Here is a 10247-nt window from a genome sequence, read left to right as displayed (position 1 = left end):
TATTTACATTTCATCTGTGTACAACTTCCTGTCACCACACGTCATGAGATGAGACAACAACAACAAACAAAACAACAACAACATGTTACCTAAAGGGAGGAGCCAGAGCTGGATCCACCAGAACCTCCCAGGAAATCATCTGGACCACAAACAAACAAACTAGTCCGTCCTAGACCCAGTAAACTGTCTGCCCTCCTCCTGCTCAGTCAGTTAGTTACCTGTTGGTTAGCTGGTTTAGTGTTTGGTGGTCTGTTAACCAGCTGGTCAGCCTGTGGTTGGTTTGGCTGGTTGAGGTTACTGAGGACCTGCTGGGTTCTACTGGGTTTGTTGGGATGTGTTGGGTTCTAGTGGGTTCTATTGGGTTCTGCAGTGGAGGTCCGTTGGACAGAAACCGGTTCACCGGGACTAAATGTTGACCAGAACCAGCGCTTCCTGTCCGTCCTTCTGGTCCTGCTTCCTGTTCCTGTTCTCTAATCTGCTGTAATCTGAGTTAATCCGTCTCCGGCCTCAGGCTCAGTCCGTTCTGACCAGCGGGATGAAAGCTGCGGTTCCAGGAGAGTTCCTGGTTCAGCCGTTGGCCGGCAGCGGACCAGACGCACCCATGGACCCGGGTCCTGAAGGGGACGGACCCGGACTGCTGCTCCGGTGTGGAGCCGTTCTGGGAGCCACACTGTTCTGTAAGATCCTGACTCCTGATTGGTTGCTTCTAGACAACAGGAATCATCTGATCAAGCGATCGGTTGTATGATTGGTCGGTTCACCTCACAGAACTCCTCCAGGAATCCGGTTCCATCGACCCGAAGAACCTGTGATCAGAACTTTCCTGCTGTTGGAACGGTTTCCATCCTTAGCTAGCACATACTAGCTGCTAACTGCTTCTTGCTACTAAAAGCTACTTTCTGCTTACTATTAGCTGCTAACTGCTACTAGATGCTAACTGCTATCCACTACGGACTGCTACTAGCAGCTATTAGCTTCTAGCTGCTAACTAGCCCTTGAGCTAACACTCAAAAAGCCTCTTTTGACCCGTTTCCACGGAGATCAAACCGTGTGAACGTTGAATACTTTTTGTTTTTTGACAGTCTCGATGAACAGATGGCGTCTTAGAGGGTAGATACCTACTTTAGGCGAGTGTGACGCATATTACCCACAATTACAGAGCGGCATGAATGCTGACCCCTGTGCTAGCTGCTAACTGCTGCTAGCCACTGACCCTTATGTTGATCTTTAAGACCAAACCGTACGTTTAAACTAATCTTTTGTGTGTGTGTGTGTGTGTGTGTGTGTGTGTGTGTGTGTGTGTGTGTGTGTGTGTGTGTGTGTGTGAGTGTGTAGGCATGGCGGTGTTGCGGCGGTGGATTGCAGGTGGGGTGTGTCGCTGTTCCGTTCGAATGGACGGGAAAACGGTTGTGATCACCGGCGCTAACACCGGCATCGGCAAGGAGACCAGCAGAGACCTGGCTAGCAGAGGTTAGCTGTTAGCTGTGGCTCGGTTAGCTGTTAGCTCCTGTTAAACATCACCAGAGGTCAGAGGTCACACTAATCCTCAGTGAAGCTGAAGCTCTGAGCCAATTAGACGAATGGAAACGTCGTCATGTCTGAACTGAGTTCTGCCCCAACAGAGGGCGCTCTACCCACAGGCCTTTAGAACCAGAACCACCAGGAACCTGAACCTTCCTATAGAACCAGAACCACTTTAGAACCTGAACCTCCTTAGAACAAGAACCACCTGAGAACCTGAACCATCCAAAAACCTAAAGCACCCTAAAATTTGAACCACCCTAGAACACAAATACGTCTAGAATTTGAACCACCAGAGAACCTGAAATACTCCAGAACAAGAACCACTCCAGGACCCAAACGTCACTGGAGCTGGAACCTCCTAGAACCTCACCCACCTTAGAGCCGAGGCGGCTCCTGATTGGTGCCGTAGATGAGGGTTTAGTTCTCTGGTTCTTTCCTGTTTTCAGTTCTCAGTTTTTTGTTTATTTTAAAGGAACCTTAATTTTGACGAAAACTACCTGAGTAAGAACTAAATCAAGCACACCCTGCTCCCATCTGGGCCCCTGGAAAAATGGGTGGTTCAAGGTACGCTTGAATTGTAGTTCTATGGGCCTGATGGGTCTCCGGGTGCGTTTGATTTGCGGTTGGAGAGACCAGGCGCCGGTGAGGCGTGTTTGATCTGTTGACCACAGATGCTCAGATGCTGATGGCTGCGTTTGATTCGTCGCAGGAGCGCGGGTGATCATGGCGTGCAGGGACCTGACCCGGGCGGAGGAGGCGGCAGAGGAGATCCGCCGGTCCACCGGGAACGGGAACGTGGTGACCCGACACCTGGACCTGGCCTCGCTCTACTCCGTCAGGCAGTTCGCCAAAGACTTCCTGGACAGCGAGGACCGGCTGGACATCCTCATCAACAACGCTGGTGAGTCCAGCGGGGTCCCAGTCGCCCATCTGGGGGGTCACCTGTCTGTCTGACTACCTGTCTACCTGTCCAGGAGTGATGATGTGTCCGAGGTGGCTGACGGAGGACGGCTTCGAGACCCAGCTGGGGGTCAACCATCTGGGTCACTTCCTGCTGACGAATCTGCTGGTGCCGAAGCTGAAAAGCTCCGCCCCCAGCCGGGTGGTCACCGTGTCCTCCATCGCCCACCGGGGGGGTACGTCCTCTGGGTCCTGACGCGTGTCCATGGTGGTTGAGGGTTCTGATCCAGTCTCTCCTCGTCCGGCAGGTCGGATCCACTTTGATGACCCGTTCTCTGAGCGGAGACCCTACAGTTCCCTGGAGAGCTACCGGCAGAGCAAACTGGCCAACGTCCTGTTCACCAGGGAACTGGCCCATCGCCTCAGAGGTACCAGAGCCAGTCAGAGCCAACTAGAGCCAATCAGAACCAACCAGAGACAATCTGAACCAATCAGAACAAATTAGAGCCAGTCAGAGACCCCAATGATACCAGAGCTGGTTTGTGATTGGCTGTTGAGACGACCCGTTTCTTCCCCATGCAGGTTCTGGTGTGTCGTCGTTCTGTCTCCACCCGGGGGTGATCCGGACCGAGTTGGGTCGCCACGTCCACAGCTGGTTCCCCTTCCTGGGGCTCTTGCTGAGCCTCCCGTCGCTGCTGCTCATGAAGACCCCCGTCCAGGGCAGCCAGACCAGCATCCACTGCGCCGTGGCGCCGGGCCTGGAGGAACAATCCGGAACCTACTTTAGGTACAGCAGAACCGGGCGGAGTCAGGCAAATCAAGCCTAGGTTTCATTGGGTCTGACTGTAAGCTCCGCCTCTTTGTTTGTCAGTGACTGTGTTGAGAAGGAAGTGGCTCCAGAGGGGCGGGACTCCGCTGTGGCGAGGAGGCTGTGGGAGGAGAGCGCCCGATTGGTTGGATTAACGGACAGTGATCTCTGACCTCCATGTTCCCTCCATGTTCCCTCTGTGTTCCATCCATGTTCTCTCCATGTTCCCTCCATGTTCCGTTCATGTTCCCTACGTGTAGCCTTCATGTTCCCTCCATGTTCACTCCATGTTCCCTCCATGTTCCCTCCATGTTCACTCCATGTTCCCTCCATGTTCCGTTCATGTTCCCTCCATGTTCCGTTCATGTTCCCTACGTGTAGCCTTCATGTTCCCTCCATGTTCACTCCATGTTCCGTTCATGTTCCCTTCATGTTCCCTCCATGTTCACTTCATGTTCCCTCCATGTTCCGTTCATGTTCCCTACGTGTAGCCTTCATGTTCCTTCCATGTTCCCTTCATGTTCCCTCCATGTTCCGTTCATGTTCCGTTCATGTTCCCTCCATGTTCCCTTCATGTTCCCTACGTGTGATGTTTAGCGACATTTCAACTTTTTTCAATAAAGAATCTGACTTTCATTTGTTTCTTGTTTCCTGATCAATAAACAATCAGTCGATCAATAAACCAAACTTTAGCAACTTTTAAAATATTTGACAAAAACAAGTCACTGTTTTATGGTAAATCTTCTCTTAAAAATCATTTCATCTTGTGACTGATTAATGTCTGACTCCAACAAAGACCTCTAAAGGGATCCAGACTTAGTGGAACCAGGTTCTGCTGGAGCTTCAGGCTCCTCCTGCTGTCACACTGAACTACTTTGAACCCAGACTGGTCCAGATCAACGAGGACCCCCCCACTCTAAAGCTCCCTGACCCCCACCTAACACCAGTATCAGTCCCAGTCCCAGTCCCACACCGTTAGCCTGACCCAACAGGACCTCAGAGCCTCAACTCCCTGAAGATCACCTGAACCCTGACCCCCCCAGCTGTAGTTCTGTACCCCCGACGCCCCAGCTGTAGTTCCGTCGTCCACCAGCAGGGGGCGCGCAGCGCTGCCGAGGAGCCGCTGAGCCAGCGGGGAGTCTGGTGGGGGAGGAGGAGTCACCGGACACCGGCTCAGGGAGCAGCTCCCCCGGTCAGAGCGCTCCGGGACACCGAGGAGCGGCGGAGGCTCCTCACCGGGTCACCCCCTGTTACCCCCTGTTACCCCCTGTTACCCCTGTTACCCCTGTTACCCGTCGCTCAGCCGGTGGCTAAAGAGGAAGAACGGAGTTGAACGAGGTGACGTCCACCGGCGGCATGAGGCGGAACAGCTCCGGTAAACGGGTGAGTCAGACGGAGACACCGAGCACCGGAGGCTCGTGACGCTCCGGTTTCTAACGGTAACCCGAGTCTGACGGAACCTGCAGGATTAAAGCCAAGCTTTTATTTTGAAGGAAACAAAAGCGTCAGGTGTCTGCAGACACTTCAATTTCAGAATAAGAGCGTGATCGATTTAAAGAGTTTTCAAGAATAAATATGAGAAATAAAAAATAACCTGATTGATTAAACGACACCCAGAAAGGTCCATTAGCTCAGTGAGTCATCAATAACATTATTGATTATCAAACGATTAAAAGACACAGCGTTTTACTACAAATAGTACTACCTACTACTACTTACAAATTTCCCCACTGTGGGAATATTAAATGTTTATCTGATCTTACCTCTTCTAACTACTACGAGTACTACTTTACTATTACTAGTACTTCCTTCACTATTATTAGTACTACCTTTACTACTACTAGTACTGCTTTTACTACCACTAGTACTACCTGTACTACTCATACTACCATTACTATTATTACCTTTACTAATACTATTGCTAGCTTTACTATTACTGTCTTTACTACCAGTAGTACTACCTTTACTATTACTAGTACTATCTTTATTACTACTAGTACTGCCTTTATTACTAGTACTACCTTTACTATTACTAGTACTACCTTTACCATTACTACTACTACCTTTATTACTACTAGTACTGCCTTTACTACCACTAGTACTACATTTACTATTACTAGTACTACCTTTACTATTACTAGTACTGCCTTTACTATTACTGGTATTACCTTCACTACTACTAGTACTGCCTTTACTACCACTAGTACCACCTGTACTACTAGTAGTACTACCTTTACTAGTGCTGAGAAGCAGAGTGGAGAACTTCCTGGTAGAACTCATATAAATGGATCAGTGATGGTGAGTTAACTCAGCCAACCAATCATATCACAGCTGGTGATGACTTCACATCTTTAGGGTTAAACTGGTCACCTGACCTGACGCTGTGCCTCTGACAGCTTCCTGTTTCCTGTGTGTTGTGTTCAGGGTCCGCAGGACACGGCGCTGCAGCCCGATAAGTCTGGCTGGATCCGGAAGTTCTGTGGGAGAGGAGTGTTCAGGGAGATCTGGAAGAACCGCTTCCTGGTTCTGAGGGGGGACCAGCTGTTCATCTGCGAGACAGAGGTGAGACGGGCCGATCCAGAAATTGATCACTGAGTCGGTTCTACTGAGAACCACTGATCAACCGGACCGCTACGGATCCGAGTCACCAAGAGAAGATCCGTCGACTAAAATCAATAATGATTCTGTAATTTATATGAATTTCAGTCTAGAAGGAGAAGAACGGTTAGAACAGAAGAACCCGAGTGGGTTCTTTGGGTTCCGTCTGGACATAGAAGCTTCTGTCTGCGGCACCGTTTTGCAGGAATCAGGTTTCAGTCTGAGCTGAAGACCGAGCTCATGTTTCAGTGCTGCATCAAACCCAGCAGAGAACATCACAGAACGTCCACCAGAACCTCCATCTGTCACAGAACATCCACCAGAACCTTCATCTGTCCCAGAACGTCCACCAGAACCTTCATCTGTCACAGAACATCCACCAGAACCTTCATCTGTCACAGAACGTCCACCAGAACCTTCATCTGTCCCAGAACATCCAATAGAACCTTCATCTGTCCCAGAACGTCCAATAGAACCTTCATATGTCACCAACGTCCACCAGAACCTCCATCTGTCACGGAACATCCACCAGAACCTTCATCTGTCACAGAACGTCCAATAGAACCTTCATATGTCACCAACGTCCACCAGAACCTCCATCTGTCACAGAACATCCACCAGAACCTCCATCTGTCCCAGAACGTCCACCAGAACCTTCATCTGTCCCAGAACGTCCTATAGAACCTTCATCTGTCACAGAACGTCCACCAGAACCTTCATCTGTCCCAGAACATCCACCAGAACCTTCATCTGTCACAGAACGTCCACCAGAACCTTCATCTGTCACAGAACATCCACCAGAACCTTCATCTGTCCCAGAACGTCCACCAGAACCTTCATCTGTCACAGAACATCCAATAGAACCTTCATCTGTCCCAGAACATCCACCAGAACCTTCATCTGTCCCAGAACGTCCACCAGAACCTTCATCTGTCCCAGAACGTCCACCAGAACCTTCATCTGTCCCAGAACATCCACCAGAACCTTCATCTGTCCCAGAACGTCCACCAGAACCTTCATCTGTCACAGAACGTCCAATGGAACCTTCATCTGTCCCAGAACATCCACCAGAACCTTCATCTGTCCCAGAACGTCCAATAGAACCTTCATCTGTCCCAGAACGTCCACCAGAACCTTCATCTGTCACAGAACATCCACCAGAACCTTCATCTGTCACAGAACATCCACCAGAACCTTCATCAGTCACAGAACGTCCACCAGAACCTTCATCTATCCCAGAACATCCAATAGAACCTTCATCTGTCCCAGAACGTCCAATAGAACCTTCATCTGTCCCAGAACGTCCAATAGAACCTTCATATGTCACCAACGTCCACCAGAACCTTCATCTGTCCCAGAACGTCCAATAGAACCTTCATCTGTCCCAGAACGTCCACCAGAACCTTCATCTGTCACAGAACGTCCAATAGAACCTTCATCTGTCCCAGAACGTCCACCAGAACCTTCATCTGTCACAGAACGTTCACCTGAACCTTCATCTGTCCCAGAACATCCAATAGAACCTTCATCTGTCCCAGAACGTCCAATAGAACCTTCATATGTCACCAACGTCCACCAGAACCTCCATCTGTCACAGAACATCCACCAGAACCTCCATCTGTCACAGAACATCCACCAGAACCTTCATCTGTCCCAGAACGACGATCACCCACAGAACTGTGTGACCTCTGACCCGTCTGTTGCAGGTGAAGGAGCCGGGCGAGGCCGATGAGGTTCTGGACCTGCTAGACTACCAGGACTGTGAGGAGATGAGGAAGAACAACAGTCGCAGCAAGAAGAACCACAGCAGGTTCAAACTGGAGGGGGCAGCAGAGAGCCAGGTAACCTGTCTGTCTGTTAACCTGTCTGTCTGTTAACCTGTCTGTCTGTTAACCTGTCTGTCTGTTAACCTGTCTGTCTGCTAACCTGTCTGTCTGTTAACCTGTCTGTCTGCTAACCTGTCTGTCTGTTAACCTGTCTGTCTGTTAACCTGTCTGTCTGTTAACCTGTCTGTCTGTTAACCTGTCTGTCTGCTAACCTGTCTGTCTGTTAACCTGTCTGTCTGTTAACCTGTCTGTCAGCCTCCTCCTCATCGCTCCAGACAGCTGATGGTTTCACTGACTGATCCTTTATTCATGAAGACAAAGAACACACACACACACACACACACACACACACACACACACACACACACACACACACACACACACACACCACAAACACACACACACACACACACACACACACCCACACACACACACACACACACACACCACAAACACACACACACACACACACACACACACACACACACACACACACACACTCACACAAACACACACACACCACAAACACACACACACACACACACACATACACTCACACACACACTCACACAAACACACACACACATACACACACAGATAATTGCAGGACATCCCACAAGTACCCAGAATCCCCGGGGGCATCAGGTGTCCTCAGACATGTGTCAGCTTCATTCACCCTCCAGGGGGGGGGGGGACACTCCAGTGAGCTAGAGCGCTACATGTTGATGCTAACATTCTGATGCTAACGTGTTGGTAGTTATATCAGCTGAACTGAACAACATCAAAGCGCCAAACAATTTCAAACCGCTAGCTAGCATCATGCTAAACTAACACCTAGCAACGGGCTAGGTGGGCTGGATGCGTGACCTGCTGGTCTTTGTGTTCCAGGTCCAGACCCTGGTCTTCCTGGCCGTCAGTCCGGAGGACAAAGAGTCGTGGATCGGCGTCCTGAACGGCGCCATCAGCCGGGCCAAGAACCGAGTCCTGGACGAGGTACGGACGCCGCCGCACACGCCCGACAGTTTGAGTGGGTCATGTGATCGCTGGAGGGTGGAAGTAGGCGGGTCAGATGTCTTCTTCTGTGGTGTCGTCGTATCAGGAGGTCTGATTCAGGATTTACTTCCAGGTGTTGGTGGACGAATCCCAGCTGGTTCATCCGACGCGACACCGACCAAAGATTCCCCACAACCGACGGCCTCCGAGCCGCGGCCACCTGCTGGTCAGTTGCTCCCTCCTCATCGTCACCGCTTCACGCTATCGCCCCCAATAGAGGCACGACTGATCAATATCAGCTCAGGAGGGTTATCAATAACGACCAGTAGAGAAACAGCACCACCTCCTGTCCGATACGTCGTTGTCGTCATGACTACACGGGTTGTAGAGTCGGCGCCACGACTAGGTGTGCTAACATCTTGGTGCAGATGTGCTAGCATTAGATTTAGACGTGCTAGAATTCAGTGCAGACATGCTAACATTTGGTGCAGTCATGCTAACAGACGTGCTAACAGATGTGCTAACCTTAAGTATGGTGAAGCACCCGGTCAGACCTCCTGAGTCCTCCTGCTCTTCGTCCCCAGGCCTCCTCCTCCTCAGACGGGACGCTGATTCTGGATCTGATCCAGGAAGAGGGTCCTCCGTCTCCTCAGGCAGTCCATCACTGTGAGGCCTTCAAGGTCAACCAGGACACACCTCTGTCCAACTGCCCCGTGTCCACTGACAGCTCTCTGTCTGTCAAAACCACCGGGGCTGATGGGAAGTCCCAGAGAACACAGCCAACTGTGGTGGAGGAAAACACGGACGAGACCTTGAAGCAGTTGAGGACTACGGCTGCTCCTGGATCTGGTTCAGGGACCTCCACACTGCCCGTCAGCCGGCTGCAACACCTGATTTACCAGAAGCTGGAGAGAACAGAGCGCCTCCTGGTGGAGGTGCGGCTGGAGGCCGATGGAGATCAACGGGAGGTGAACAACTTGACTGAAGGAGCGCGACCTGAAGCCGAGAGACTCCTGAAGGAGGCGGCGGCAGCTTGGAATCAGGCGCAGGAGGTGCTGGAGGAGGTAAAGGAGCTGTTGGTGTTGTCCCAACAACTGGACCGCTCCAACCCATCAGCCCCTGCAGCCACTCCAAACTAAGCCTAGCCTGGACCCAACGTGAGCCTGGAGACCCCCGTCTTTGCTTGGGGGGGTGGGATCTGTGATCGAGAAACCAGCAGCAAAAACAGGGCAGCAAACCGAGGGCAACAAAGAGAATTACCTCTATGTGAACATCTACTGCCTGATGGACCTCAGCTGGACTTCATCCTGGAAGTGGACCCGTCGTTCACCAAGATGATGTGGAACCGACTCAACAAGTAGGTCCAACGAGAGCCGAGGACGGATGTACAAGGAAGAAGATACCAAGAAGATACCCCAATGTTACGAAAGCTAGCTACCGGAAACTAGCAACGCCCAACCAGCAGAATCTTCTCGAGAGGCGGAGTCTCTGGGTTCTGAAGGCGGTTTGTCCCCAGATTTTTCGTGGAAACGTTCTTTGTGATCCAAAAGATTGCCAAGACTGCCCACAAAGACTTGCGCCGGTAGACGGGCGACCCC

At 51.0% G+C, this 10247-nt stretch overlaps 2 protein-coding genes across 2 annotated transcripts; both read left to right on the top strand.

Moving 5' to 3' along the window:
• The first annotated feature begins 107 nt into the window (after positions 1-107).
• si:dkey-23o4.6 (retinol dehydrogenase 12) lies at positions 108-3862 on the top strand. Its single transcript, XM_068324615.1, has 7 exons — positions 108-677; positions 1336-1470; positions 2234-2425; positions 2499-2660; positions 2733-2852; positions 3007-3211; positions 3296-3862. Exons 1-7 carry the CDS (start codon positions 536-538, stop codon positions 3402-3404), a joined length of 1065 nt encoding a protein of 354 aa, XP_068180716.1. The 5' UTR covers positions 108-535; the 3' UTR covers positions 3405-3862.
• Positions 3863-4561: 699 nt separating this feature from the next.
• Positions 4562-9788, top strand: plekho1b (pleckstrin homology domain containing, family O member 1b). Its single transcript, XM_068323718.1, has 6 exons — positions 4562-4615; positions 5657-5794; positions 7537-7671; positions 8545-8649; positions 8783-8875; positions 9234-9788. Exons 1-6 carry the CDS (start codon positions 4589-4591, stop codon positions 9786-9788), a joined length of 1053 nt encoding a protein of 350 aa, XP_068179819.1. The 5' UTR covers positions 4562-4588.
• The last annotated feature ends 459 nt before the right edge of the window (positions 9789-10247 follow it).

Source organism: Antennarius striatus, chromosome 9, assembly GCF_040054535.1.
Source record: "Antennarius striatus isolate MH-2024 chromosome 9, ASM4005453v1, whole genome shotgun sequence".
In the NCBI taxonomy this organism is placed as follows: Eukaryota; Metazoa; Chordata; class Actinopteri; order Lophiiformes; family Antennariidae; genus Antennarius; species Antennarius striatus.
The sequence above is the reverse complement of the archived record's forward strand: the minus strand, read 5'-3'. Positions and strand labels throughout refer to the sequence as shown.